Source organism: Phycodurus eques, chromosome 15 (assembly GCF_024500275.1).
Source record: "Phycodurus eques isolate BA_2022a chromosome 15, UOR_Pequ_1.1, whole genome shotgun sequence".
In the NCBI taxonomy this organism is placed as follows: domain Eukaryota; kingdom Metazoa; phylum Chordata; class Actinopteri; order Syngnathiformes; family Syngnathidae; genus Phycodurus; species Phycodurus eques.
In genome coordinates, this window is record NC_084539.1 from 4,458,476 (window position 1) to 4,485,747 (window position 27,272).

The 27,272-nt window shown below is 43.4% G+C and overlaps 1 protein-coding gene across 7 annotated transcripts in view; it reads right to left on the reverse strand.

Annotated features, from left to right (window-relative positions):
• si:ch211-196i2.1 (collagen alpha-1(I) chain) overlaps window positions 1-27,272 on the reverse strand; it is a 180,028-nt gene that overhangs the window by 114,760 nt on the left and 37,996 nt on the right. For 6 of the 7 annotated variants that reach the window (XR_009769945.1, XR_009769946.1, XM_061698981.1 and 3 more), the window contains exons 2-3: window positions 5,262-5,409; window positions 4,247-4,405 (exon numbers count right to left, since the gene is read on the reverse strand). The exons of the other annotated variant lie outside the window; for it this stretch is intronic. Coding sequence is in view for 4 of the 6 variants with exons in the window: in XM_061698981.1 (XP_061554965.1) it covers window positions 4,247-4,405; window positions 5,262-5,409 (307 nt within the window). In the remaining 2 variants the exon portion in view is untranslated. The remainder of the gene's footprint in view (window positions 1-4,246; window positions 4,406-5,261; window positions 5,410-27,272) is intronic. 7 annotated transcript variants of the gene reach the window in all.

Here is a 27,272-nt window from a genome sequence, read left to right on the forward strand (position 1 = left end):
AAAAAACAGTTAAAAAAGAAAAAAATATGTATATTTTGACACAAAAAAAAACATTTTATAGTCAAGTCACTTTTTACTACATTTGAGACTGTAAAAATTGCCTCCCAAAGCTGATTTTTGGAAGAATACTGTCGTCCACCATCATAGATCTTTCTTTTAAGGATGCGCCACGGGTCCTCAGTAGGATTTATGTCAGGGGATGATAAGGGCCAAACCCTGTTTTTGTCTCCCTCTGCCCATAGTACTTAAAACTTAAATGGCATTTTAGTTGCATGAGAACATTTCTTTTGGGAGGGTGGGGGGGTTAGCACAGTTCTTCTTCTTATATCATCACAGGAAATGGTCATTGAGAAACTCCACATATTTTGCAGAGGTAATTTTACACTTTTAAGCACCATTCAGGGTCTGACCATAACGTTATGCCTCTTTCCAGTCCAAAACATCACTCTGTCACCTCCTTGCTGATGCTGCAGCCTTGTTGGGACATGGTGGCCATCCACCAAACATCCACAACTGTAACTATCAAGACCTTCCAAGGTTGCACAGCATTCATCAGCGAATAAAACCTTTTGAAAATTTATCTTTGAAGCCTACTGTAAGCATTTCGATTTTTTAACATTAGTTAGGGTTAGGCGTTTAACAGCTGCTTCTTTAATACAATGCATTTTGGCTGCCAGAAAGCTTCCTTAATACACCTATGTTGAAGAGACCCATTTGCTCTCTGACACACACACATTATTTAGCAGTACAATGATTTCCTTGAAATTCTTCTTTTTTCCCTTTTATGGATACAAACTGGCTTGGCGTGGAAAAGCCTATTTAAATAATTTTCCTTTAATTAGGCACGGTACATAAACTAATAATCAAACAACCGTGTGATTAATATCAGTGATCTAAATATACAGGAAAAAACAACATGCAAAAAGTTCCCCAGAAAGACTAAAACTCAAATGTTTATTTAACTTCAATCCTACCTAAATGATCATTTGGAACGCAGTGTACAGTACAGTTCAGCATTGCTTATTTGGTGCAGTTTTATAATTATCTACGGATGCATGTTCTTGATTCATCTATTCTGGCATGGGCGATCAGTAGCTTTGATGATTTAAAAAAAAAACAAAAAAAACATTATTATTACCGATGTTTCTTTGCTGAGAAAGTTCTGCTTCACACTTCAGCCAAGTTGATAGGGATAATGCATAAATGAGCTGATGTGCCAACCGACATTAACTCCAAAGCAACAATAGGGGGGGGGGGGACCACCACTGTTAGCATTAGAAGAGGCAAGCCTCGTGGTTATCAGGCAAATCTAAAAGGTTTCATATACTGTAGCGCTTGTAAACAATTAACAACGGTAAAGAGGACTTTCAGTGCTTACTCCCGAATAAACCTACTGAACCAGAGGAGACAAATCCTTGTCCAAATTGTTTTGTGAGGAAAAGCTCATGGTGAAAAAAAGGCAAGCAATTTTGTTACGGGATCCGTTGCTGAGGACGTTCACCTGGCTGAAAATTCAAATTCATTGAAATGCAAATTTTGGTATTGATACATCATGAGAGGAACGCACAATTTCCTGATCATACTGGCAACGCTGCCCAATGTATGTGTTGTTGGTTTTTGGGAACTTAAAAATAAAAAAAATAAAATGGTGGCAGGTGTGTGTCAACTCCCATATATATTTGTATTTAATTTGATGTTCATGCTCTGATTTAAAAAAAATAATAAATAAATAAATATGAGAAGTTACTCACAAATTACTCTTGAGTAGTTTTTTCATTGAGTACTTTCTTACTCTTACTCAAGTAAATATTTGGATGACTACTTTTTACTTTTACTTGAGTCATATTAGAACAGTGAACCCTCGCTATTTCGACTATCGAGGATTCAGGACTTCGCAAATTTTTTACTGTGTAATTTTGCATGCTGTTTTTTACAGCGTACAAACCCGCATGGTATTCTGCGTCCTGATTGGCTACGGTACTGTCAACCAATTTGAATCCATATCCTCTATGCCATGTCTCCTGTACAGCCCAGAATGCGTTCGGCTTGCTAAATTTTAATTAGTGTTTGATTGCTAGCAGTGTGACTCTAAAGTGCCTCCTGTTTGCATGTTTTCTCCCAGACCTAACCAACAAATGTGCTGCACCGACAAGGGCACCTGCGGTCGCACCCAACAGGCAAAGGAAGGTGCTAACTCTCGAAGGTGGAATGTCTGTTTATAAGAATCTTCTCACCCAGAAGACAAAAGAGCGGCAACAACTACCATACTTTCTTGTGTATAATGCACATGATGTAGACTACACCTTAATTCCAATATGACTGCATATATGTACAATTGTGCTCATAAGTTTACATACCCAGGCAGAATTTGTGAAATATTTTTTTTTTTTTTTTTTTTTTTATAAATATGACTGATGACTGAACAACAACCATCATTAATTTATTTATGGTTATGTGTTGTTTAATGATAATGCCTTTCTGAAATTCTTGACAGTTTAATTTTAATCCCATTAAAATAAAATTCAATGTCTTTCGCCTGGTCCTTCATGTTTCCTTAAAAGCATTGGACACATTCTGCCTGGGTAATCAAACATATGAGCACAACTGTGTGTTTTCTCATATACTAAATAAAAGTAGGGCTGTGAATTTCAAAATAAGAGCTAGTAAATAAAAATAAAGTTTTATGTGTTCAAATACAGTGCTTAACTTCAAAATAATGTTTGAAAAAAATATCAAAATACAGATAATAGCAAAAAGCAAAATCATGCATTGTAAAAATGCATTCTACATAGGTAGAAGGTTTTCCCAGAATTTTGAGGTCAACTTTGGGGGTGCGCATTATACACGAGAAATGACGGTACCTATAACTATGTTCTTCTCTCGAAAAAAGACGCTACAGTGGAGCGGCGTCAGGACAAAGAGGGACGGTCAGAGGAAGCATGAAATACGCGCGAGTCACAATTAATAATTTCTAACCTCGTAGGTTGTTCATTAAAATTAAATTCGTTATTTCTAAAAATGTTCATCATTATTTGTCATAAAATGTTTATATTTTTATTTCTTAAACAAATGGGCCTTAAAAGAGGTTTTGACCTTTGTTTCGTTATACAATAATGTTAACAATAATAATAAGTACAACAACAACAACAATAATAATGTACTTATTTTCCTTACAAAGGTTTGAACTTTGAGTGTGTTTAAACGAGAGAAATGTGAGAACATTTTAATGGTGAGGTTTACAGCCTTAAAACACACAGTATAATAATTGTAAAAAAAAAAAAAGAAAGTTACCTACTTCGCGGATTTCACCTATTGCGGGTTATTTTTGGAACGTAACCCCCGCGATAAACGAGGGAACACTGTACTCTTACTTGAGTACAATATTTGGCTACTGTACCCACCTCTGGTCAGCAGTACAGTGACAATTTGAAGAAATGTGAATATTTACTTTGTGAGTTGATTTACAGATTATGCCCCAAAATTTCATTTTTGTGCCCCTAAAATTTCAAGTTTGCAGTTACTGTGCTCTTGTAAAAAAAGCTATAAATAATAGTTGGTTCTCTGGAATTCCTGCCCACCCATCAAGCGGAAATGAAACGACCAAGTACTTAGTTTCCTTGCCATTTCGGAAAATGTGTCCGTGAACAGGCACTCTGAATTTTAGCAAACTGAGATGCCACAATTCTGCAAATTCACATACCACCCCCACACCCTCGCTTGCCCACCCATGACTTGGCAGCAAGGCTGTGTTTAAATCGTTGTGTTGGGCAATGTGTCTGTTGCAGGCACATCTGACAAGCGGCTTCGTGATGATGGTGATGAGCTTCCCTCCTTGTTACGGTTACATTTGAAGACTTAGAATGTGCAGTGACTTTTTCTCATGCAACCTCACATGAACATTTTAATCACACTCTGACATCTGGATGTTTTGCTTAAAGGGCAAAGCATAACCATATTGCACCAAATAAACTGACACAAGGGTAATGTTTGAAGTAAATTGATCATGAGTAAAACAGTCCTGAAAGCTGCTCAACTGAAGTTTCACAACATTCATTACTAATACATCAGAGATTATAACAAGCAATTGTTAGTTTTACATATGCAAAGCATTTAATAACAAATGCAAATACTCCATGATAAAAGTTGTTTTACCATTTCCTTGTTTTAGCCCAAATATGTAGACCAGTATCGATGCTATAACAAGAAAGCCAAAGCAAATTGATGTGAAGTATGAAAGTAGGCTCACTCATAGTGCCGCAGCTGTGCTCCAGTGAGGATGATGGTGAAAGCACTGATTCGCAGTTGCAGCATGATATGGCCGTCTGGGCTCAGCATGGTGAATACGCTGCTTTCAACTCTCTGAGGACTCTTCAGCTGCACCAGTAGACTGAACTCGTCAGCAAACCTAAACACAAACATTTGCCATCAGCGCACTGATCCAGTCTATTTATTGATTTATCTGATACAGATCATGATAAAGACGATAATTCAATTTTCAGCTTACACACACAGGGCAAACAGAACACATGGAAATGTACAAAGAAGACATGAAAATAACTCGTACATATACAGTAATGTGGTGTAAATTAATTTGACAAATTATTTTGTCAAGCATCGAACTGATTGTTTTTTCCATTGGTCAAACATGACTGGCTCAATCAGTAACATTGAAGAGGTAAAAGCTAATGACTGTGCCTCATATGTGCTGAAAGCAGAAATTGTATTCACAATTGCAGTCTGAGATTAGCATACATGCTGCCAAAGCGGCACTTTTATCAGAACTTGACAACAGTTATTATTCATCAAGAGCCGTACAGGGGGTCATTGGTATACAACAGTACAGACATACGTACATTGCTTTTCATGTGGTGTTTTTTTTCATACATAAACAGTATTTCTTGTACTCAAGACTTTACTACTTGGTGATAGACTATGCTGTCTTTCTACTGATGTACAAATTGAGATGACATCACCACCGTAGCAACCGAACTCTGTCATAAAAACAAGCACCCACTGTACTGAAATATTTTCTGAACTAATTTCAGTCAGAGAGACAGTCAGCTTCTCTCAGGAAATGCTGTATAGTTAATTTTCCATATACACTGTCTCCTTCCTCCTATGATAGTGTTTACTGTATCTTGTTTTAAAATAAACACCAACAAAAATCATGAATTCTCATTCTTCTCAAGTTTAAAGCAACAGATTGTAAGTCGCTAACTAACAATGAAAGACCAGACATGAGTGTGTAGATAGAACCATACCCTTCAGTGAAGAGCTGCGGGAGAGGGAGAGCCAAGATGGAGTACTGTCCCGCCTGTAGGATTGGACACCTGCCATCCTCCACAACCATAGAGGTGTTCGGACTGTTGGGCAACTGTATGGAAAACTCGTGCAGAATGTTCACCTCATCTAATAAGAGACAGTGAAGAACTAGTCATATATAGTGGTATTTGGACATACATTCATAATTATTTGGCCATTATATCTACAGGCTGGCGGCACGGTGGTCGACTGGTTAGAGTGTCAGCCTCACAGTTCTGAGGTCCGGGGTTCAATCCCCGGCCCCGCCTGTGTGGAGTTTGCACGTTCTCCCCGTGCCAGCGTGGGTTTTCTCCGGGCACTCGGGTTTCCTCCCACATCCCAAAAACATGCATTAATTGGAGACTCTCAATTGCCCGTAAGTGTGACTGTGAGTGCGAATGGTTGTTTGTTTGTATGTGCCCTGCGATTGGCTGGCAACCAGTTCAGAGTGTACCCCGCCTCCTGCCCGATGACAGCTGGGATAGGCTCCAGCACGCCCGCGACCCTCGTGAGGAGAAGCGGCTCAGAAAATGGATGGATGGATGGATGGATCTACAGGCTCTGAACCATGAAAAAATAAAGGAGTTCTTCACAGTGAAAAAGGTTGGAAGCATGGAATTAATTGTCAAAAAAAAGACTTTCAAATTTAGGAGAAACTAAGGCTTGGTACACAAACATTTTTTCACTCTTAAAATATTTTTTTTTTATCTGCTACAGACCCCACATACAAAGAGAAAAAAATCAGGCATCTCAACACAGAAAACCACACAAATAAGAATTCTATGGCAGTGTCATGTCTTGTCAGTTATGTTAAGTTCTCAGTTTTAGCCCAGCCGTCATGTCAGCTTTTATTTTGTAAAATAATAGGGTGACAATAGGGTGACTGTCTCCACCTGTCCCATTCCCCTATTTATAGCATGCATCTATGCATCTTTTGTCAGATCGTCTCGTATCCTGCCATGTCCTGTTGTAGTAAGCCTGACTCTTTTCATGTTAGAAAGAGTTGATAACATTTAGCTTGAGATTCCTGAATTTTATTATCTCTACTATATGCACAGAATTCTTTTTGCTACTTTTGCCCTTAGTTTTACGAGCCTCGCTGACGATTCTAAGTTGTTACTTTTCTTCTTTTTTTTCCAGCCCTGCTGTGATTTTTGTTTTTTTTTGTTACCCTGGCTATTGATTGTTGTCATTCCTGCGTTGCAGTGAATTTGGTTTGAATTTTAAATGATCCCTGTTGAGAAATAAAATCTATAGGCTTTTTTTTTTTTTTTTTCAAAAACCTGTGAATCATTTGCATTTTGTGTCCTTTTTTGACTCATTGCGATACACCGCCGATCTCGAAGTCTCGCGCTATCACACGTAATCTCACAAAACAGAAGAAGAAACACTTCCGGATACATTCCGATGTTCCCGAAGATTCTCCTCTGTAAAATGTAATGTCTAAAGTCTATGCCCCCAGTGCAACCCATATCAAGTGCGCCCCTCTGTCTTATTTATTTATTTTTACTCTGGCTATTGATTGGTTTGAACTTTAAGATCCCCGTTGAAAAATCAAAACTATAGTTTGTTTTTTTCCAAAACCGTTGAATCATTTTCATTTGATAGTTGTTGAATCATTTTATTTGAAAGTTGTAAGTTGATCTGTAGTTCATGTTCAGATGAATTCAACTGATAGACTGGTTTTACAGAGATCTGCTGTACGTCATAGTCATGAGATCCAGCTGGCAAACATGCCGAAACCACCTCGTTCACTTGTGGGCAATTACAGCATACTGTTGAGCTTATAATGCTGTGAATAGACCACTTATTGATGCCATTACTAAAAAGCGGAAAACCACTTATCGACTCATTGACTTTAAAAAGTCAGAGAGCTTTGACAAATTTTATCCAGTTTAAAGCCCCTCCACCCCCCGCTATGTGTTTCACCATTAAGCAAAAGTAAGAGGTAGACAATATGCAATATCCTGCTCAGAGGTAAGCCTTTGTGAGAGACATCTTCCTGGTGGTTCGTTCCAATTGGCTGAGGGGCTAGGCAAGGCAATGAGGCCCAATCCATCTTCATTTCATAATCAGGCACTGTTTGGGGTAGACGAGCAGTGTAGCTAGGATGATACTGGGAAATTCTGATCCTGTCAGCAGTGCAACACATGCATCCTTTCTCTGTTGTATGATTGCTATTTTTTATTCCCCAATTGCTTGTATTTTATTTTTTTTGTCTTTTGTTACATACAGAGCTAAATAATGGTTAGTTGCCAATGGCATCTTCCACAAAATGTTTTGTTTCGGCTGTTTTGTATTACTTGAAGTACTTTTTGAGATTGGAAAATTGACAAAGACTCTTTTTATTGTTTTTTCCCCCCGCTTCTTGGGGTCTCGCCAATTAAATTTTGTCTTGATAAAAGATCCAATTCAGCTCCATTAATTAAAGGGCAAGGCTGACGGTAATGGGGATAACAGAAGTGGTTTAATGTGTAACACTGACATTTTCTGATTCATCAGTGAGTGATTCAGTATTAAAACAGCAGCACATGCACATTATTAGCCTCTCGAACATGGAAACGTTTTCAACAATGTTCTAACCTCCAGAGGAGTGCACCACTGGTTTCATTACTGAATCCAAATCTGTCAGCTATTTACTTTTTGCATCCTGGCAGCCTTGCCAGACACATGCCTTCAACACAGAGCTCTCTCTGTGGTCACACTCTGTGTCCAACAGGAATGGCACTGACGGAACATATTTCAAGTCACACTAAAAATTCCAACATAACAGCCTACCAGGAATTCTCAAAGAAGAGAAGGATGAGAAGCAAGCACAGAGAAGCAGAAGAAGAGAGAGAGAAATTATTTGATTAATTGCTTTTGCTGCCCTCTTAACCTTAACCGCCGCTAGTGGCATGAGGTCAAATAGTTTGCTAATGAGCTAGACAAGATGTTTTGGGGGTAAAAATGTTTGAATCGGGGGGCAACAAAAATTGGCAAGCTAATAAGTAATAATATGAGTGCTTTTAAAACATGGCCGACATCATGATAATATTATCAACAAGAACAAGTACAGTATATTAATAATTTAACTGCTTTATAAACATTAATCAACAGAGTTGGGGTGACTCGAGTCAAATGACTTCACTCAAGTCGAGTCGAGTTGCCAGTTTTATGACTTGCTTGCCAAATAGTTCAGAAAGTCTTGACATAACTTCAGCCTTGGCAGCCAGAGACTCGACTTGACTTGAACTACATGACAAGGCATCCCGTTTAGAGTTGGACATCTGCATTTTGATTAAGACAGTTTGCTTTTTTGAGAGAAAGAAACGTTTTGGGACATCATGCGTGTCAACACAGACTGCATTGTTATGCACTTGCCTGTGTGAAGTACACACCTCCATGAACAACAATGGAAGGAGCTCCAAGGATAATAAAATTTGGATTCAAGGATAAGATTGTCCTGGTGGTGGGGCCCGAAGGCGAGCGCCTGGTGGCCGGGCCTGCACCCATGGGGCCCGGCCGGGCACAGCCCAAAAGGGTAACGTGGGTCCCCCTTCCCATGGGCTCACCACCTGTGGGAGGGGCCATAGGGGTCAGGTGCAATGTGAGCTGGGCGGTGGCCGAAGGCGGGGACCTTGGCGATCCGATCCCCGGCTACAGAAGCTGGCTCTAGGGACGTGGAATGTCACCTCTCTGGCAGGGAAGGAGCCCGACCTGGTGTGTGAGATCGAGAAGTTCCGACTAGATATTGTCGTACTCGCCTCCACACACAGCTTGGGCTCTGGTACCAGTCCTCTCGAGAGGGTTTGGACTCTCTTCCACTCTGGAGTTGCCCACGGTGAGAGGTGCCGAGCAGGTGTGGGTATACTTATTGCCCCCCAGCTCGGCGCCTGTACGTTGGGGTTCACCCCGGTGGACAAGAGGGTAGCCTCCCTCCGCCTTCGGGTGGGGGGACGGGTCCTGACTGTTATTTGTGCCGATGCACCAAACAGCAGTTCAGAGTACCCACCTCTTTTGGAGTCCTTGGAGGGGGTGCTGGAGAGCGCTCCCGCTGGGGACTCCATTGTTCTCTTGGGGGACTTCGATGCTCACGTGGGCAATGACAGTGAGACCTGGAAGGGCGTGATTGGGAGGAACGGCCCCCCCGATCAGAACCCGAGCGGTGGTCCGTTATTGGACTTCTGTGCTCGTCATGGATTGTCCATAACGAACACCATGTTCAAGCATAAGGTCGCAGTTCGATGATCGACTTTGTGGTTGTGTCATCGGACTTGCGGCCACATGTCTTGGACACTCGGGTGAAGAGAGGGACGGAGCTGTCAACTGATCACCACCTGGTGGTGAGTTGGCTCCGATGGTGGGGGAAGATGCCGGTCCGACGTGGCAGGCCCAAACGTATTGTGAGGGTCTGCTGGGAACGTCTGGCAGAATCCCCTGTCAGAAGGAGTTTCAACTCCCACCTCCGACAGAACTTTGCTCATGTTTCGGGGGAGGCTGGGGACATCAAGTCCGAGTGGACCATGTTCCACGCCTCCATTGCTGAGGCGGCCAACCGGAGCTGTGGCCGTAAGGTGGTCAGTGCCTGTCGTGGCGGCAATCCCCGAACCCGTTGGTGGACACCAACGGTGAGGGATGCTGTCAAGCTGAAGAAGGAGTCCTATTGGACCTTTTTGGCCTGTGGGACTCCTGAGGCAGCTGATGGGTACCGGCTGGCCAAGCGGAATGCAGCTCTGGTGGTCGCTGAAGCAAAAACTCGGGTATGGGAGGAGTTCGGTGAGGCCATGGAGAAAGACTTCCGGACGGCTTCGAGGAAATTCTGGTCCACCATCCGACGTCTCAGGAGAGGAAAGCAGTGCACCACCAACACTGTGTATAGTGGGGATGGGCCGCTGCTGACCTCGACTCGGGACGTTGTGAGTCGGTGGGGAGAATACTTCGAAGACCTCCTCAATTCCACCAACACGCCTTCCCATGAGGAAGCAGAGTGTGGGTTCTCTGAGGCGGGCTCTCCTATCTCTGGGTTTGAGGTCACCGAGGTAGTTAAAAAGCTCCTCGGTGGCAGGGCCCCGGGGGTGGATGTGATTCGCCCGGAGTTCCTAAAGGCTCTGGATGTTGTGGGGCTGTCCTGGTTGACACGCCTCTGCAACATCGCGTGGACATCGGAGACAGTGCCTCTGGATTGGCAGACTGGGGTGGCGGTCCCCCTTTTTAAGAAGGGGGACCAGAGGGTGTGTTCCAACTACAGGGGGATCACACTGCTCAGCCTCCCTGGTAAGGTCTATTCAGGGGTGCTGGAGAGGAGGGTCCGTCGGGAAGTCGAATCTCAGATTCAGGAGGAGCAGTGTGGTTTTCCTCCAGGGCGTGGAACAGTGGACCAGCTCTACACCCTCGGCAGGGTCCTCGAGGGTGCATGGGAGTTCGCCCAACCAGTCTACATGTGTTTTGTGGACTTGGAGAAGGCGTTCGACCGTGTCCCTCGGGGAGTCCTGTGGAGGGTGCTTCAGGAGTATGGGGTACCGAACCCCCTGATACAGGCTGTTCGGTCCCTGTACGACCGGAGTCAGAGTTTGGTCCGCATATCCGGCAGTAAGTCGGGCTCGTTCCCGGTGAGGGTTGGACTGCGCCAAGGCTGCCCTTTGTCGCCGATTCTGTTCATAACTTTTATGGAAAGAATTTCTAGGCGCAGCTAAGGCGTAGAGGGGGTCCGGTTTGGTGGCCTCAGTATTGCATCTCTGATTTTTGCTGATGATGTGGTTCTGTTGGCTTCATCAAGCCGTGAGCTCCAACTCTCACTGGAGAAGTTCGCAGCCGAGTGTGAAGCGGCTGGGATGAGAATCAGCACCTCCAAATCTGAGACCATGGTCCTCAGTCGGAAAAGGGTGGCATGCCCTCTCCAGGTCGCGGATGAGATCCTGCCCCAAGTGGAGGAGTTCAAGTATTTAGGGGTCTTGTTCACGAGTAAGGGAAGAATGGAACGGGAGATCGACAGGCGGATCGGTGCAGCGTCTGCAGTGATGCGGACTTTGTATCGGTCTGTTGTGGTAAAGAAGGAGCTAAGCCAAAAGGCGAAGCTCTCAATTTACCGGTCGATCTTCGTTCCTACCCTCACCTATGGTCATGAGCTGTGGGTCGTGACCGAAAGAACGAGATCCCGGATACAAGCGGCCGAAATGAGTTTCCTCTGCAGGGTGTCCGGGCTCTCCCTTAGAGATAGGGTGAGAAGCTCGGTCATCCGGGAGGATCTCAGAGTAGAGCCGCTGCTCCTCCGCATTGAGAGGAGCCAGATGAGGTGGCTGGGGCATCTGATTCGGATGCCTCCCGGACGCCTCCCTGGTGAGGTGTTCGGGGCACGTTCCACCGGGAGGAGACCCCGGGGACGACCCAGGACACGCTAGAGAGACTACATCCTTCGGCTGGCCTGGGAAAGCCTCGGGATCCCCCCGGAAGAGCTGGATGAAGTGGCTGGGGAGAGGGAAGTCTGGGCGTCCCTGCTAAAGCTACTGCCCCCGCGACCCGACCCGGATAAGCGGTAGAAAATGGATGGATGGATGGATGGATTATATTGTTGATGAAGTCTGCAAAAAGAGGGTGGCGACCTGCATGGCTTGCAACTCTAGACAATAACAACGTCTAACTTCATCCATCACTTCAAAACTCACAAAGACAGGTGAACTTATTTAACAGTTTAGCTAAATGGTCAAACATTACGTTTTATAGACTGGCTTGGGACGATTAAAAATAAAAATGATGTGATTGTGAACGGGGCGGCATGGTGGACGACTGGTTAGAGCATCTGCCTCACAGTTCTGAGGTCTGGGGTTCAATCCCCTACCCCGCCTGTGTGGAGTTTGCATGTTCTCCATGTGCCTGCATGGGTTTTATCCAGGCACTCCGGTTTCCTCCCACATCCCAAAAACATGCATGGTAGGTTAATTGAAGACTCTAAATTGCCCGTAGGTGTGTATGTGAGTGCGAATGGTTGTTTGTTTATATGTGCCCTGCGATTGGCTGGCAACCAGTTCAGGGTGTACCCCGCCTCCTGTCCGATGATAGCTGGGATTGGCTCCAGCACTCCCGCGACTCTTGTGAGGATAAGCGGCTCAGGAAATGGATGGATGGATGGATGGATGATTGTGAACGATTTAGTACAGCTAAGTAACGTAAGTAGGGATGGGACGGTTTCTGATAATTGTTCTAACCTTTAGTTTCGGTTCATAGGAAATACAAAACTTTGTTTTTCTCTGTCTCTCATTTACTAATGGGCGAAGGAAGCAGTGTGCACTCTGTAGCAGAAAGTAGTACCTAAAATATAATGCCAACTGCTCAATGTAGAAGAAGTGAACAGCGTGGTTAGCGGTCTGCTGTGGAGATTTAAAAAATATATATATATTTTTTAAAAAGGTGTGAAGACTTTACGGGCATAACGAAAGAGTCGGCGCTGGAGGATGCCTGGTGGGTTATAGGTATATAGGTCTGCTGTATGGGATCACTTTGTTCCACCAAGTAAGTACAGTACAAATTGTGAGTAGTGACAAGCGGATATAATTTTCATACGACTGAATGTGTACATTGAAGTTTCACAATTTTTATTTATTTATTTTTAATTTTTTTGACCCGTTCGGCTGTTAGGTCAAGCAGAATGGAATAATCGGTATCCCTTTTATGCCGGAACAGTTTTACTGTGTCAAAGTGGCGTTTTTTAAGCTTCCGCTATGCTATTATAATTGAGGTTTATTGAGAATCAGACTTGATCAGTTGAACAGAACAAAGTTTCTAGAAGGCAGAAAGAAACAAAGACAAAAGACAAAGCACTAATTGTAAACAAGATGAGAGAAGTAAATCATTACATTATCTACAACAATGAAACATTAAATATGAGTGTTGCATGGGGCTGTAGTGCTACCCCCTGTGAGGGAAGGACAGGACAAGATAGAACAGGACAAGGACAGAAGAAGAAGCATGCAGGACAAGGGTCGTGAACCCGGCTGTAAGTGTGATGGCATTAATTTTGTAAATTATAAAAGTCTACAGGATGAGAGTGTAAGTGAGGGGATACACAAGCGATTTGCATATTCATGAGTTATTTTTTGCAGTAAGTGCATGACCCCACACCCAGTGAAAGAGTCGTAGGGGTGTGTGCCTGCAGATACATGCAAGTAAATTGATACCATTTTACAAGCACAAAGACTGACATAACTGTCCTGTAATTGCTGTGGCGACACCGCGGCGGCTGAGGAGCCCACCAAATCAATCGAGGGGCGGGACCAGCCCTAGGGGTCCACCCGAGAGCAGCCCGGCGGACAGGACACGTCCCACACCGAGGGACCCTGGGCAGCGCGCCGGCCCTACCGAGGCGCCCCGACAACCGGCCACTCAGTGGGTGCCGCAGGGACCCCCCAGTCAACCGGCCGGACAACCACCGACAAAGGGGGCCATCCCACCCAGACCCGCAGCACCAACCCCCCCCCCCCCCCCACACACACACACACCCACACCCACCAGCACCCACTACCCGCCCCTGAGCATGGGATGTGGACCCCCACCTCCCTACTGGTGAGTAGGGTGCCAAATGTCAGATGGCACCCTACTCACCATTAAAATGTCATCTGTTGTGTCGGCTCAGGGATAGCTGTCTGCACTACGTTTTTAAAATCGAGAACACAGCATATGTATGAAACACAACCTACAATCTAATAACATTTTTCAACTGCTCAGTGCTTCTAAATAAATAAACCTGAGTGATTTCATTAAAACCTGGGTTCAATCCCCGTCCCCGCCTGTGTGGAGTTTGCATGTTCTCCCCGTGCCTGTGTGGGTTTTCTCAGGGCACTCCGGTTTCCTCCCACATCCCAAAAACATGCATTAATTGGAGACTCTAAATTGGCCCTAGGTGTGAATGTGAGTGCGAATGGTTGTTTGTTTGTATGTGCCCTGCGATTGGCTGGCAACCAGTTCAGGGTGTACCCCGCCTCCTGCCCGATGACAGCTGGGATAGGCTCCAGCATGCCCGTGACCCTAGTGAGGAGAAGCGGCTCAGAAAATGGATGGATGGATGGATTTCATTAAAGTAGAGGACACAGGAGGAATCCAGATTTTGTTCACTATTGTTTTGAAAGATGGCAACATTTTTATGTCACGTATTATTCCCTGAATTATGAATCTTTCATTCTCCATTAGCCCATTAGGTGCACATCTAATTATATTTGACTAACAAAAAACAGTTTTGTTTTGTTTATAGGTGTTCTCTTAAGAGCCGTAGGAGTTACAAGGCTGTCACTACAAAGTACACGGCATAGTTTGTTCATAAATAAAGATGAGTTAAACTGAATTTGAAATACAATTTTGAAACAATTCAGTGCGATTAAATTCAATCAATCATAATCTCAGTTATTGTTCATTTAACTTTTAAAAGGTGTGAATATTTTTCTTAGTGTTATGATCTGTGAAAAAAATAAATGTGAATAAACATTTTATTACCACTCCAATATGTGTTGCGACTGGATCAAGATTGTATGAACTGAGTTGCGACCTGCTTAATTAAGCCAAGTAATGACTTGACCCCACTAGTTTGAAATTTAGTGATGATGTGACTTGACTCGCTTGATTCTTTCCCACTGTGACTTAGGACTTGGTTGAGACTTGAAGGTTATGATTTGAGACTTGCTTGTGACTTGCACGTGACTTACTCCCACCTCTGTTAATCAACAAAGTGCACAAACTTGGAGGCGGGTGGAGATGGAGAAACATCTAAATTAAATGAGGTATAATAAAGCCCTGGAAACTTAAAATAATTGACCCGCTGGTGTAGGGCTGCACAATTAATCCAATTTTCATCATGAGCGCGATTTTGGCTGCCACAAATAACCGAGGCTTATTGTCTGTGATTTTTTACATTTAAAATACTGGCACTGCTGCATGTGAAAAGTGCTTCATTCGCAGCAGTGACCACAACCTTGTCAGCCAGCCACCAGCGGGCGAACATATGGTTAAGGCGTCATTAAAGTGCCAAAGAACAGGCCAAAAAAAATGTCTTGTAAATTCAACACACCACAAAAAAGAGGAATGTTAACAAGCCGGATGAATGAATGAATGGATTAAAAAAAGAAGAAGAAAAAAAATCGCCAATGACGGGAAAACTCACTTCATAATGGTCAAGAATTGAGATGTTCTTTGAGCTTCCAGCTGCTGTGGGGGTGTCACTGGGTGCGCTGAAAATCCTGCTTCTAGCTGTCAATCAAGCACTTCTATCGCAGCTCCAATCTATCTGCGGGGAGAGGAGCGATGCACAATACACGCTTTCACAGCCCGGAGAGAGTCATTCTGCTCCTTTGTTTCCGCTGAAATTCAGCAGGCCGTAAATCAACGGAGGGACTTGTCAGTTGCAACGCATCGCAAAGAGGGTGCATGCGTTGCGACTTGCAGCCTTCGGCGGCCACAGTCGGAATATTATCCCCCCCCTTCCTCGCAGTGGCAGAAAGTCTTTCGCCATTGTGCGGGACCTTCGCCGTGTATGGTAACTGCTGTTGGGCTGGCGTGGGGGGGCATAGGGTGGTGGATACACACAATGCGTGTGGGGCCAGACGGCAGAGACATGTTAGCCCAAATAACACCAAACACATTGCACTTCAGGGAAGATGTATTTTTTTCGAGTTGTGGGCATATTTTGATGGCGATCTGTACACCTGGTAGAACTGGGTTCATGATACAACCACAATTCCAATGAAGTTGGATAATAGTTGGATAATAAAAACAGAATACAATGATTTGCAAATCATGTACGACCTATATTTAATTGAATAAACTACAAAGACAAGATATTTAATGTTCAAACTGATAAACTTTATTGTTTTTAGCAAATAATCATTGACTGAAAATGTTTTGTTTTTTTTTCATTCCAAAAAAGCTGGGACAGGGTCATGTTTACCACTGTGTTACATCACCTTTTCTTTTAACAACATTCAATAAATGTTTGGGAACCGAGGACACTAATTGGTGAAGCTTTGTAGGTGGAATTCTTTCCCATTCTTGCTTGATGTACAGTCTCAGCTGCTCAACAGTCCGGAGTTTCAGTTGTCGTATTTTACGCTTCATAATGTGCCACACATTTTCAATGGGAGACAGGTCTGGACTGCAGGCAGGCCAGTCTAATACCTGCACTCTTTTACTCCGAAGCCACGCTATTGTAACACATGCAGAATGTGGTTTGGCATTGTCTTGCTGAAATAAGCAGGGGCGTCCATGAAAAAGACGTTGCTTGGATGGCAGCATATGTTTCTCCAAAACCTGTATGTACCGTTCAGCATTAATGGTGCCTTCATAGATGCGTAAGTTACCCATGTATGACAGCCCCATAGCATCACAGATGCTGGCTTTTGAACTTTGCGTCCATAACAGTACGGATGGTTCTTTTCCTCTTTGGCCCACAATTTCCAAACAAAATTTGAAATGTGGAATCGTCGGACCACAGAACACTTTCCCACTTGCATCAGTCCATCTTAGATGAGCTCGGGCTCAGAGAAGCCAGTGGCGTTTCTGGGTGTTGCTGATCAATGGCTTTTGCTTTGCATAGTAGAGTTTCAAGTTGCACTTCCAGATGTAGCGTCGAACTGTATTTACTGCCATTGGTTTTCAGAAGTGTTCCTGGGCCCATGTGGTGATATCCTTTACACATTGATGTCGGTTTTGAATGCAGTGCCTCCTGAGGGATCGAACGTCACGGGCATTCAATGTTGGTTTTTGGCCTTGCCGCTTACATGCAGTGATTTCTCCAGATTCTCTGAACCTTTTGATGATATTATGGACCGTAGATGATGAAATCCCTAAATTACTTGCAATTGTACGTTGAGGAACATAGACCTTAAACTGTTAGACTATTTTCTTACGCACTTGTTCACAAAGAGGTGAACCTCGCCCCATCTTTGCTTGTGAATGACTGAGCAATTCAGGGAAGCTCCTTTTATACCCAATCATGGCACCCACCTGTTCCCAATTAGCCTGTTTCTCCTGTGGGATGTTCCAAACAGGTGTTTGATAAGCATTCCTCAACTTTCTCAGTCTTTTTTGCTACCGGTCCCTATCTTGTATTTGTAGTGTATTCAATTAAATATAGGTTGAACATGATTTGCAAATCATTGTATTCTGTTTTTATTTAGGTTTAACACAACGTCCCAACTTCATTGGAATTGGGGTTGTACTTCAAGTAATACAAAACTGTCATGGGTGTGTTCCGGTTGTTGTTTTCCCCGTCTTGGACACACCTGCTCCTGAGAGCATCTTCACCACGTGCCTCGTTCACCCTAATTACCCCTTGCATTTAACCTCGTGTCTCATTCTCTCTAGTCGCCAGTTCGTTGTACATTGTCGTTGCGTTCCAGTATTCCTTATTTCCATGTCACAGACTCACAGTAAGACAAGACCCTGTTCCAATTCACGACCTCGTCTTTTTGCCTTACGTTTTTGGATACTGTTGCCTTTTTTGGATTGCCTGCCTGTGTACCGACCTCTGCCCCCATATTAAACCTTTTTTTGTTTTAAAACTAAAATTTGTTTTGCAGTCGTACATTTTTGGGTCCTATCCTCTGTTCTGTTCATGACGGAGCCAACTGACCATAACATGGACCCAGCAGACTCAGAACCGGTGCACAAAGGCCTTCAAGCGCAGGGCCTCTCGAAGGAGGATGAGCAGCTTGCTGCCCTCCACCTTCATCTAGAGGGACTGTCAGAGCATCAGGACAATATGATGAGACAGGTGGCCTCACAGTTTGAAGTTCTTATGAAAATGATTCAGAAGAAGGAACCAGTTAGCACAACACCCGATACCGCCACGGTCGCAACATTTCCATGTGAAGCAGTTACCATGCAGCCAACTGCCATCTCCGCTGCTGTCTGCCCACAGCTCTCTCGACCGGAGAGGTTCTCTGGAGATTCCGGGAATATTAAGCCGTTCATCACTCAGTGCGAACTCTACTCCTTCCTCACCGAGCGGGAAAAAATCGCTTTTGTCATTTCTCACCTGACTGGTCGTGCAGAGGCGTGGGCGATTGCTGAATGGGAGCCGCAATTCCGCCACGTGTCATTCATGGGTTTTTTTCGTTAAGACTATGGAGCAAATTTTTCAGCATTTTTTCAAGGACTATCCCCCACCATCAAGGATCATTTGGTTCCGTCTCTCCCCCGAGCAACATCAACGCCGGCTGAGGGAAGGCCGGTGCTTCTACTGCAGGCAGTTGGGTCATTCCGTGAGCAACTGTAGCAAGGGCACAGGAGCAGTGAGTCTAAATTTCATTAAGACCCTACTGGGTTCTTCCTAAAGTGACACTATGCTCTCCTGATCAAGAAATTCATACACCTGCAGTAAGTGACTCTGGTTCTGACGCAAACTTACTCAACTCCCTCCTCGTTAGACGGATGCACGTTAGAACCTTTAAAATAAATTGCCACCGTAACACCTGCGCTGCAGACGGCAGTTTTATGGGCAAGATCACTCACCACACCCAAACACTCACATTGACATTTCCTGATTCTCATTAGTTTTCATGTTGTTGACGCCATGAATCCTGACCTTATTTTAGGGAACCCATGGTTGAAATTACATAACCCCCACATTGAATGGTCCTCTGGGCAGGTTATGTCATGGGGCAGCAATTGCACCCAAAACTGTTTCAAGCCTCCATGTGATGTTCAGGGCTATGTTTCAAATGACAATCCACAGACCCCATCTGGGGATCCTGACTTATCTCAAATTCCCACCTGTTACCAGGACATTAAAGACGTTTTTTCCAAGTCCAGGGCCAAATCTCTTCCACCCCACAGACCTTATGACTGTGAAAGTTGACTTGCTGCCTGGAATCACACCCCCACGAGGGAGGTTATTCTCTCTTTCCTGGCCGGAACACAAGGCTATGAAGGAGTATGTGAATGAATCACTGGCAGCCGGGATTATTCGCCCATCTTCATACCCTGCGGGAGCTGGATTTTTCTTTGTGGATAAGAAGGACAAGACTCTGCGACCCTGTATCGATTTCCAAGGTCTCAACGACATAACTATGAAAATAGGTACCCTCTTCCTCTCATCTCCACTGCCTTTGAGTTCCTGGAGGGAGCCAAGTTTTTCACCAAACTAGAATTAAGAAATGCATATCTTCTAGTCAGGATAAGGGAGGGGGATGAATGGAAAACAGCATTCAACACACCAACGGGACATTACGAGTATTTTGTGATGCCTTTTAGAATAACTAACGCTCCAGCTGTGTTACAGAACTTTGTCGATGATGTTTTGCGTGACATGTTGAATGTGTACGTTTTTGTACATTTGTACGATATTTTGATATTCTCCCCAGATGAGGAGACTCACATCATTCATGTCCGCTCTTTGTTGCAGCAGTTACTCCACAATGAACTATATGTCAAGGCTAAGAAATGTGAGTTCCACAAGGCGTCTGTTTCTTTTCTGGGTTTCGTGGTGAAATCAAAGGTGAAATAAAAATGGACCCTTGTAAAGTTGATGCCGTGAATAATAGGCCCACTCCCACATCACGCAAAGACGTACAAAGGTTCTTAGGGTTCACTAATTTCCACAGCAAGTTCATTAGAAATTTCAGTTCTATAGCCTCACCTTTGCATGATCTTACCTCGCCACACAGACCTCTCTGATGGAACCTGCTTTGTCAGGCACCTTTTCAAAAACTTAAATTGAGCTTTACCTCCGCTCCCATCCTCACATTACCAGATCTCAAACAGCAGTTTGTGGTAGAAGTTGATGCATCTGATGCCGGTATAGGAGCAGTGCTCTCCCAGAAATGTCTCAAGGATGGTAAGTTACATCCTTGTGCTTATTTCTCAAAAAAACTGACCCCAGCTGAGAGAAATTATGACATTGGCGACCGTGAACTGCTGGCAGTCAAGGTGGCTTTGGTGGAGTGGAGGCACTGGCTAGAGGGGGCACATACTCCATTTTTAGTATGGACAGATCACAAGAACCTGGAATATTTTAAAACTGATAAGAGATTAAATGCGAGGCAGGCTAGATGGGCTCTGTTCTTCACTAGATTCAATTTCACGTTATCCTACCAACCTGGTTCTAAAAATGGTAAGCCTGGAATTCTCTGCGCAAACAATGCAGGATAAAGCAGATGCTTTATCCCGCATTTTTTTTCATTCTTTGTCCGACCCTAAAGCCATTTTTCCCAAGTCATGTTTCGTTTCTGCTTTTGTTTGGGACATTGAGACTGCGGTAAAGGAGGCTCTGAAGAACACTCTTAGCCCTAAAAATTGCCCTGAATACAAGATTTATGTGGTTCCGACCTTAAGGGGAAGAGTCATCCACTGGGCTCACACTAACCGGACTCTATGTCACCCAGGCATTGCCAAGACTCAATCTGTGGTCGAACAGCGCTTTTGGTGGCCCAATGTTAGAAGGGATGTTACCAATTATGTCAATGCTTGCCAGGTGCTGCAAACAAGTCCTCTCGTAAACGTCCTTCTGGGGAGTTGCGACCCCTGCCAATACCACAACGTCCTTGGTCAGACATCTCCGTAGACTTGGTGACGAGATTACCGGCCTCGAAAGGAAATACCACCGTTCTCACAGTCGTGGACAGGTTCTCTAAGATGGCACACTTCATTGCACTCCCGAAACTCCCCTCAGCTAAAGACACTGCAGAGTTAATGATACACCAGGTATTCAAGTTCCATGGTTTCCCCAAGAACATGGTATCTGATTTGGGTCCCCAAATCATTTCACAATTTTGGAAGGGGTTTTGCGATCTCATAGGTGCTACCGTCAGTCTGTCATCTGGGTTTCAACCTGAAACCAACGGACAAACCGAGAGGCTGAACCAGGACCTGGAGACAGGGCTCCGATGTCTCGCTTCACAGGAGCCACAATCATGGTCTCAGAAACTGGTTTGGGTCGAATTCTCTCACAATTCCCTCCCCTCTGCATCCACTGGTGTATCGCCTTTTCACGTCGTGCATGGTTACCAACCATCTCTATGTCTTGCCATAGCCCCAGAGTCCACAGTCCCAGCAGCATTGACCTTGGTGAGACGCTGCAGGAGGACCTGGGAGCGAGCTCGCCAGATGCTGCTGCACCAGGGACGGTCTTACAAAACCGCTGCTGACCGTCGGAGGACACCGGCCCCAAACTACAAAGTGGGTCACCGAGTTTGGCTCTCTACCAAACATATTCCACTCCGGGTAGAGTCCAGGAAGCTCGCTCCCAGGTTCGTTGGGCCCTTCCCCATCACAAAGATTATCAAACCTGCCACCGTGAAGCTTAGGCTCCCAAGGTCGATGCGGGTCCCCCATGCTTTTCACTTCAGCCTGATTAAACCCGACCCCTCTGGCACGGTGGACGACCGTTTAGAGCGTCAGCCTCACAGTTCTGAGGACCCGGGTTCAATCCCCGGCCCCGCCTGTGTGGAGTTTGCATGTTCTCCCCGTGCCTGCGTGGGTTTTCTCCGGGCACTCCGGTTTCCCCCCACATCCCAAAAATTTCCCGTAGGTGTGACTGTGAGTGTGAATGGTTGTTTGTTTGTATGTGCCCTGCAATTGGCTGGCAACCAGTTCAGGGTATACCCCGCCTCCTGCCCGATGACAGCTGGGATAGGCTCCAGCACGCCCGCGACCCTAGTGAGGAGAAGCGGCTCAGAAAATGGATGGATGGAACAAAAGACAATATATATATATATATATATATATACACACACACACACACACAAGCACTTGGGGGGGAAAAATAGCAATCATACAACAGAGAGAAGATGCATGTGTTGCACTGCTTACAGGATTGGAATCATCCAGTATCATCCTAGTTACACTGCTAGTCTACCAAACTGCCTGATTACGAAGTGAAGATGGATTGGGACTCATTGCCTCGTCTAACCACTCAGCCAATTGGAATGAACCACCAGGAAGATGTCTCTCACAAAGCCTTACCTCTGAGCAGGATATTGCATATTGTCTACCCCTTACTTATGCTTAATGGTAAAACACATGGCAGCGGGGTGGGGGTTGAGGTGTGGGGGCTTTAAACAGGATAAAATTTGTCAAAGCTTTCTGACTTTTTAAAGTCAATGAGTCCATAATTGGTTTTCCACTTTTTAGTAATGGCATCTTTTTTGCCACCTGTCCCAGATTTCTTGGAACGTGTTGCAGCCATAAAATTCTAAATTAATGATTATTTGCTAACAACAATAAAGTTCATCAGTTTAAACATTAAATATCTTGTCTTTGTAGTGTATTCAATTAAATATAGGTTGAATATGATTTGCAAATCATTGTATTCTGTTTTTATTTATGTTTAACACAACATCCCAACTTCATTGGAATTGGGGTTGTAAATGAATGAGTGGCATTTCCATCAGATGGCCACTGCTTCGAATAAGGGCACCTGTTGTTTCCACAGTGGGGGACGGAAAGTATACGGACAAATCTCTTGACATCACGGGGATATTTTTATGCCCCGCCCACAAAATCGGGTAAATTTAGAAGGTCAACAAGAGATTCAGGCGATATCTCAATCATTCAGTATTCTATTGACTGACCCTTTGCAAGTTTTAAGCACTTATCTTCAAACATATTTAATATATTTAGAAAAAAAACGAAGACTTCCTTTCTGGGGCTCTTTAAGCACCTGCACCGTGGTCCGGGGCCAACTTAAAAATAAAACCCCAAAATGGCAATGATGTCCAATATACTAATATATAAAGCTTTTATTTTGAAGGTGACCCTGAGCACGTTGGCTGAGAGGAGGCGTGTCACGGTAAAACACTATTAACAACCGTTGACTTGACTTCAAGTTTTTGGCTGGCCTGATGGCAATGAAAAAAAACCTGGGAGTAAATGAAGAGGCAAATCAGAAATGTGAGTTCTTTGAAGTTTGTGACCTGCACAACTGACCAATGGTCAAGCAGAACAACAGAGACATACCCTTCTTGACAATTCACTATATTGACAGGGATTTTCAAATGAAAAAAACGGTGTTTAGAGCCTAATGTTATTGCCTTTTATGCATTTACTGTATTTGCTCCCATTAAGTTACAATTTGTGATTGCACTTTCTAATAGCATATTTATTTAGTTAGCCCTTGATGAAGTCGAATTTTTTGGGTATATTTATTTATATTATTATTATTATTTATCATTTGTTCTTATTGAAAGATTTATTTTGCACTGAAAACTGTTGCATATTGTTTGTTGAAAAGTAGTGCAGTAAAAATAAAGAGGTTTCCCCAACATGAGGAGTAAGCGTCATTAATAATCGTGATCACAATATTGATCAAAATAATCGTGATTATGATTGTTATTATTATTATTTACTTATTTTTAAAGGCGCATGGATTGTGCAGCAGTGTTCATGAAAGAACATTTCCTTGTGGCCCCAAGGGAAGCGTTCAAAATATATGCTTTTCTTCAAGCGCTATAATCACAGGCTCAAGCAATTAAGAAGGGAGGCAGAGAGAGAGGAGGGTCAGACAGTCATGCCTGTTATGTTTCCTTTCAAAGTAAAACAGATGTGTGAGATGTCTGAGATCTGTAAAGAATGAAGATCTTCAGGCTCTGAATGTTTTTAGTCTGAGTCGCATACACACGCCTAGTTGAAACATCAATAAGTAAAGAAACACTGTGACACCCCAGTCCTGTATATGGAGGCAGTCTTTAAAAAAATTAACAGAATCAGTAATTAAGATAATTAATTCATACGTTTCTGTAATTGTTAATACACCCGTATGTAAAATATTTGTAATCAAAATGTTCCACAAAAAAAATAGTAAAGCACATTATTTATTTATTTATTGAGGTATAATTATTTATTGATATGCCTGAACAGAAAAATAATGTAATCAGTAAAATTTACTTAATATCAGAAGAAGAGAAGCCTAGCAACCTGGTCAAATTCAGGAATGAAAAAGTGAATTCAGTTTAAAATTCCTCCTCTCTGTTCAACATGGTAAAACGATCTCGACCTTACTGAAATTGAAAGAGCCCGCAGGGAAGCACCTCATGATGTGGGAAGGTCTCTTCTGGTTATAGCCAGTGGTCTCATACATTTATTAAGCACTGGAAATGCATGTTCTGTAAAGATAATTGATGTAAACACTAGATCTATCAAATGCTTATGCAGAAGTCTAAAAAATAAAATAAAAAATGAACAAGAAAAACAATGGCTGTGTGAAACCATGAAAATTTAAGAATTGAAAATAAACCAATTTGCTTTAACTGTTTCAAAGGCCAGACAGAATATCCATATCTATATAACAGAATATGAACAGAATGATAAAAGATGACAAGAGGCGTATCATTGAATAATTATACAAGTTCACTATGTTCACCACACTGTTAGAAATGTGATACGGTTTTTACAGTAACTGTTGCCAGTAATGTACTGTAAACTTGACTACAGTACTTACTGACAACAGTGTCAAATTAATGTTTCTATTCATTGTGGTTTCACACTACAGGTAAAATAAACGTTAATCCTAAATGTTACGTTAATCCTTTTTGTTCATGAGGATTAAGGATTAACATCTTTATTACATTATTATTATTTCCCCTTGTGGCAGTGGGCAAATAAATGTGTTATTTTCAATAAGTACAAACAAATGCTCATCTTTTCCTTTAAGCCTACCTGTTTTTATTTTTTCTTGTTTTGTCCATTGTTGCCCCCAGAGAAACCATGCCAGAGAGAGATGCAAAAATCTCACTAAATGTATTTTATCCATCCATTTTCTTTACCGCTTATCCCCACTAGGGTCGCGGGCTGCTGGAGCCTATCCCAGCTATCTTCGTGCGGGAGGCAGTGTACACTCTGAACCAGTTGCCGGCCAATCGCAGGGCACAAACAACCATTCGCACTCACATTCACACCTATGGGAAATTTAGAGTCTTCAATCCTCTGAAATCCCTGGGTCGAGCTGACACACACACAACACACTGAAACAAAAGAGTCTCTGGCCTCTGGCCTGGGATGCATGCGGTTCCCCAAGATGCAATAAGAGGTGCTGGCCAAACACAATAATGGGTGGTGCCACAAATACGAAATACAACATAAAAAAAAAAGTAAATATGCTCTGGCAAAAAATTTTAAAATAGTATTTTATGTTTCATGATGTGGCACGACTGTTTAGCAAATCTGCCTCAAAGTTCTGAGGACCTGAGTTCTAATCCGGCCTCCCGTGTGTGGAGTTTGCATGTTCTCCCTGTGCCTGCGTGGGTTTTCTCTGGGTACTGTGGTTTCCTCCCACATTCCAAAATGCATGGTAGGTCAATTGAAGACTCTAAATTGCCCGTAGGTGTGAATGTGAGTGTGAAGGGTTGTTTGTCTATGTGTGCCGTGCGATTGGCTGGCGACGGGTTGTACCTCTTGCCCAGAGTAAGCTGGGATAGGCTCCAGCACGCCCGCAACCTAAGTGAGGATAAGCGCTACGGAGGATGGATGAATGGTTGGATGGATGTTTCATGATTTCTGGAATTCAAAAATCGTTAACAGCCATGAGTTAATGGTTAATGTTGATACAGGCAACTTCAATCAATTTAAATAATCAGTCTGTCCCTGTGTGCCAAAATCTTCTTGGCCTGACATTATCTAACAGTCATAACAAAGGGGAACCGAGTTAGCTTCCATGGCGTCCCGTGGCAAGGTCTTATTACTCTAATAGGCTGGATGATGGACTGACAGATAACTCCATTACAGTGCTTGTACAATTACCGGACCCTACTTGGGTAGATGGAGGAAGCCCTAATGGAAAGATGATTAAAGACTTCCACCTGCTGTAATGGAAAAAAGATCAACATCCCCACCAAGTATCACCAGCTCAGATAAGAAGTAAATTAATGACCACTGAAGCTCTGAGTGAGGAGCACACCTATGGCCACACTGAATTTTAGCTAAGGAGTGAACAATGAATAACTCACAGATGCCTCACCTGGGCACTGTAATGGATAGACCTTCTGTTTGTACTTTGTACAGCCTTAAACTGCTGACTTGATGAGAACCAAGGAAGCAATGGAGGAGTATTGTTGCCAGAGTGTGTCCCTTAGAGATGAGTTTAGATAAAAATCGGTGAAGACAGACCTATTAACAGGCCTAATGGTCCAGTGGAGAAGTGAAGCAATTACAGTAAATGTACTGAATGGATATCACAGCTGTGGTTTGAAACAAGGCCCAGTGGATCACATTCAGTACCAGAAGGTATGAGCCTTTGCATGGGAAATCTCCAACATGCACTCATCTGCAACAGCACAAAATGTAAATGTCCTGGAGGGAGGAAAGACAAAAAATGTTTTCAGTGGTATACTTCAATCCACACACTAGTAGGGGTGGGTGGTCCTGTCATGTTTTGATCGATATGCACTAAATGACAATCTGACATGAATTGTTAGCTAATTTAAGAACCTGGAGTGAAAACAATAATAATTTATTAAATAACCAAATTATTAATGGGGGACTAAAGAACATTTTTAGGGGGGCTAAGACCCAAAATCATTGGCCTAACCACAAACAACCAAATTATTTGGTGAGGTCATAAGGTGAAGACCCCTTAAAATAGGCCTAGCAATGCCACTGTGTTACATCAGTTAAAATGAATGACCAAAAGGTTTGCAAACTTGATTGCCCCACAAAAAGATGTGAAAGGTGTTTTATTATCAGGGCGCACCAAGGGCTCCATCTGGCAAACACGCTAAATTACAGTACAGTTAATTTTGCGTGTTCTGCAGTGAATATATGCGAGTAGATTAATTTAGCATGCACAATGTGATTATACGACCTAAGATGAATTGTGATGGCTGATTCTGCATCTTTAATTATTATGCCTGAAAGGCAGGTGCAAACGGCACCATGACAAGGAGGTACAGGTGAAATAGGAGGAGAAGGGGCGAGCAGATCAATTCAGCTCATATGTAAACATTTTTTAAATGTCAGACACAGAAATAATCATCAATATCATTAATTCAGCAATGCAATTTTGGAGCTTCTGAATTATT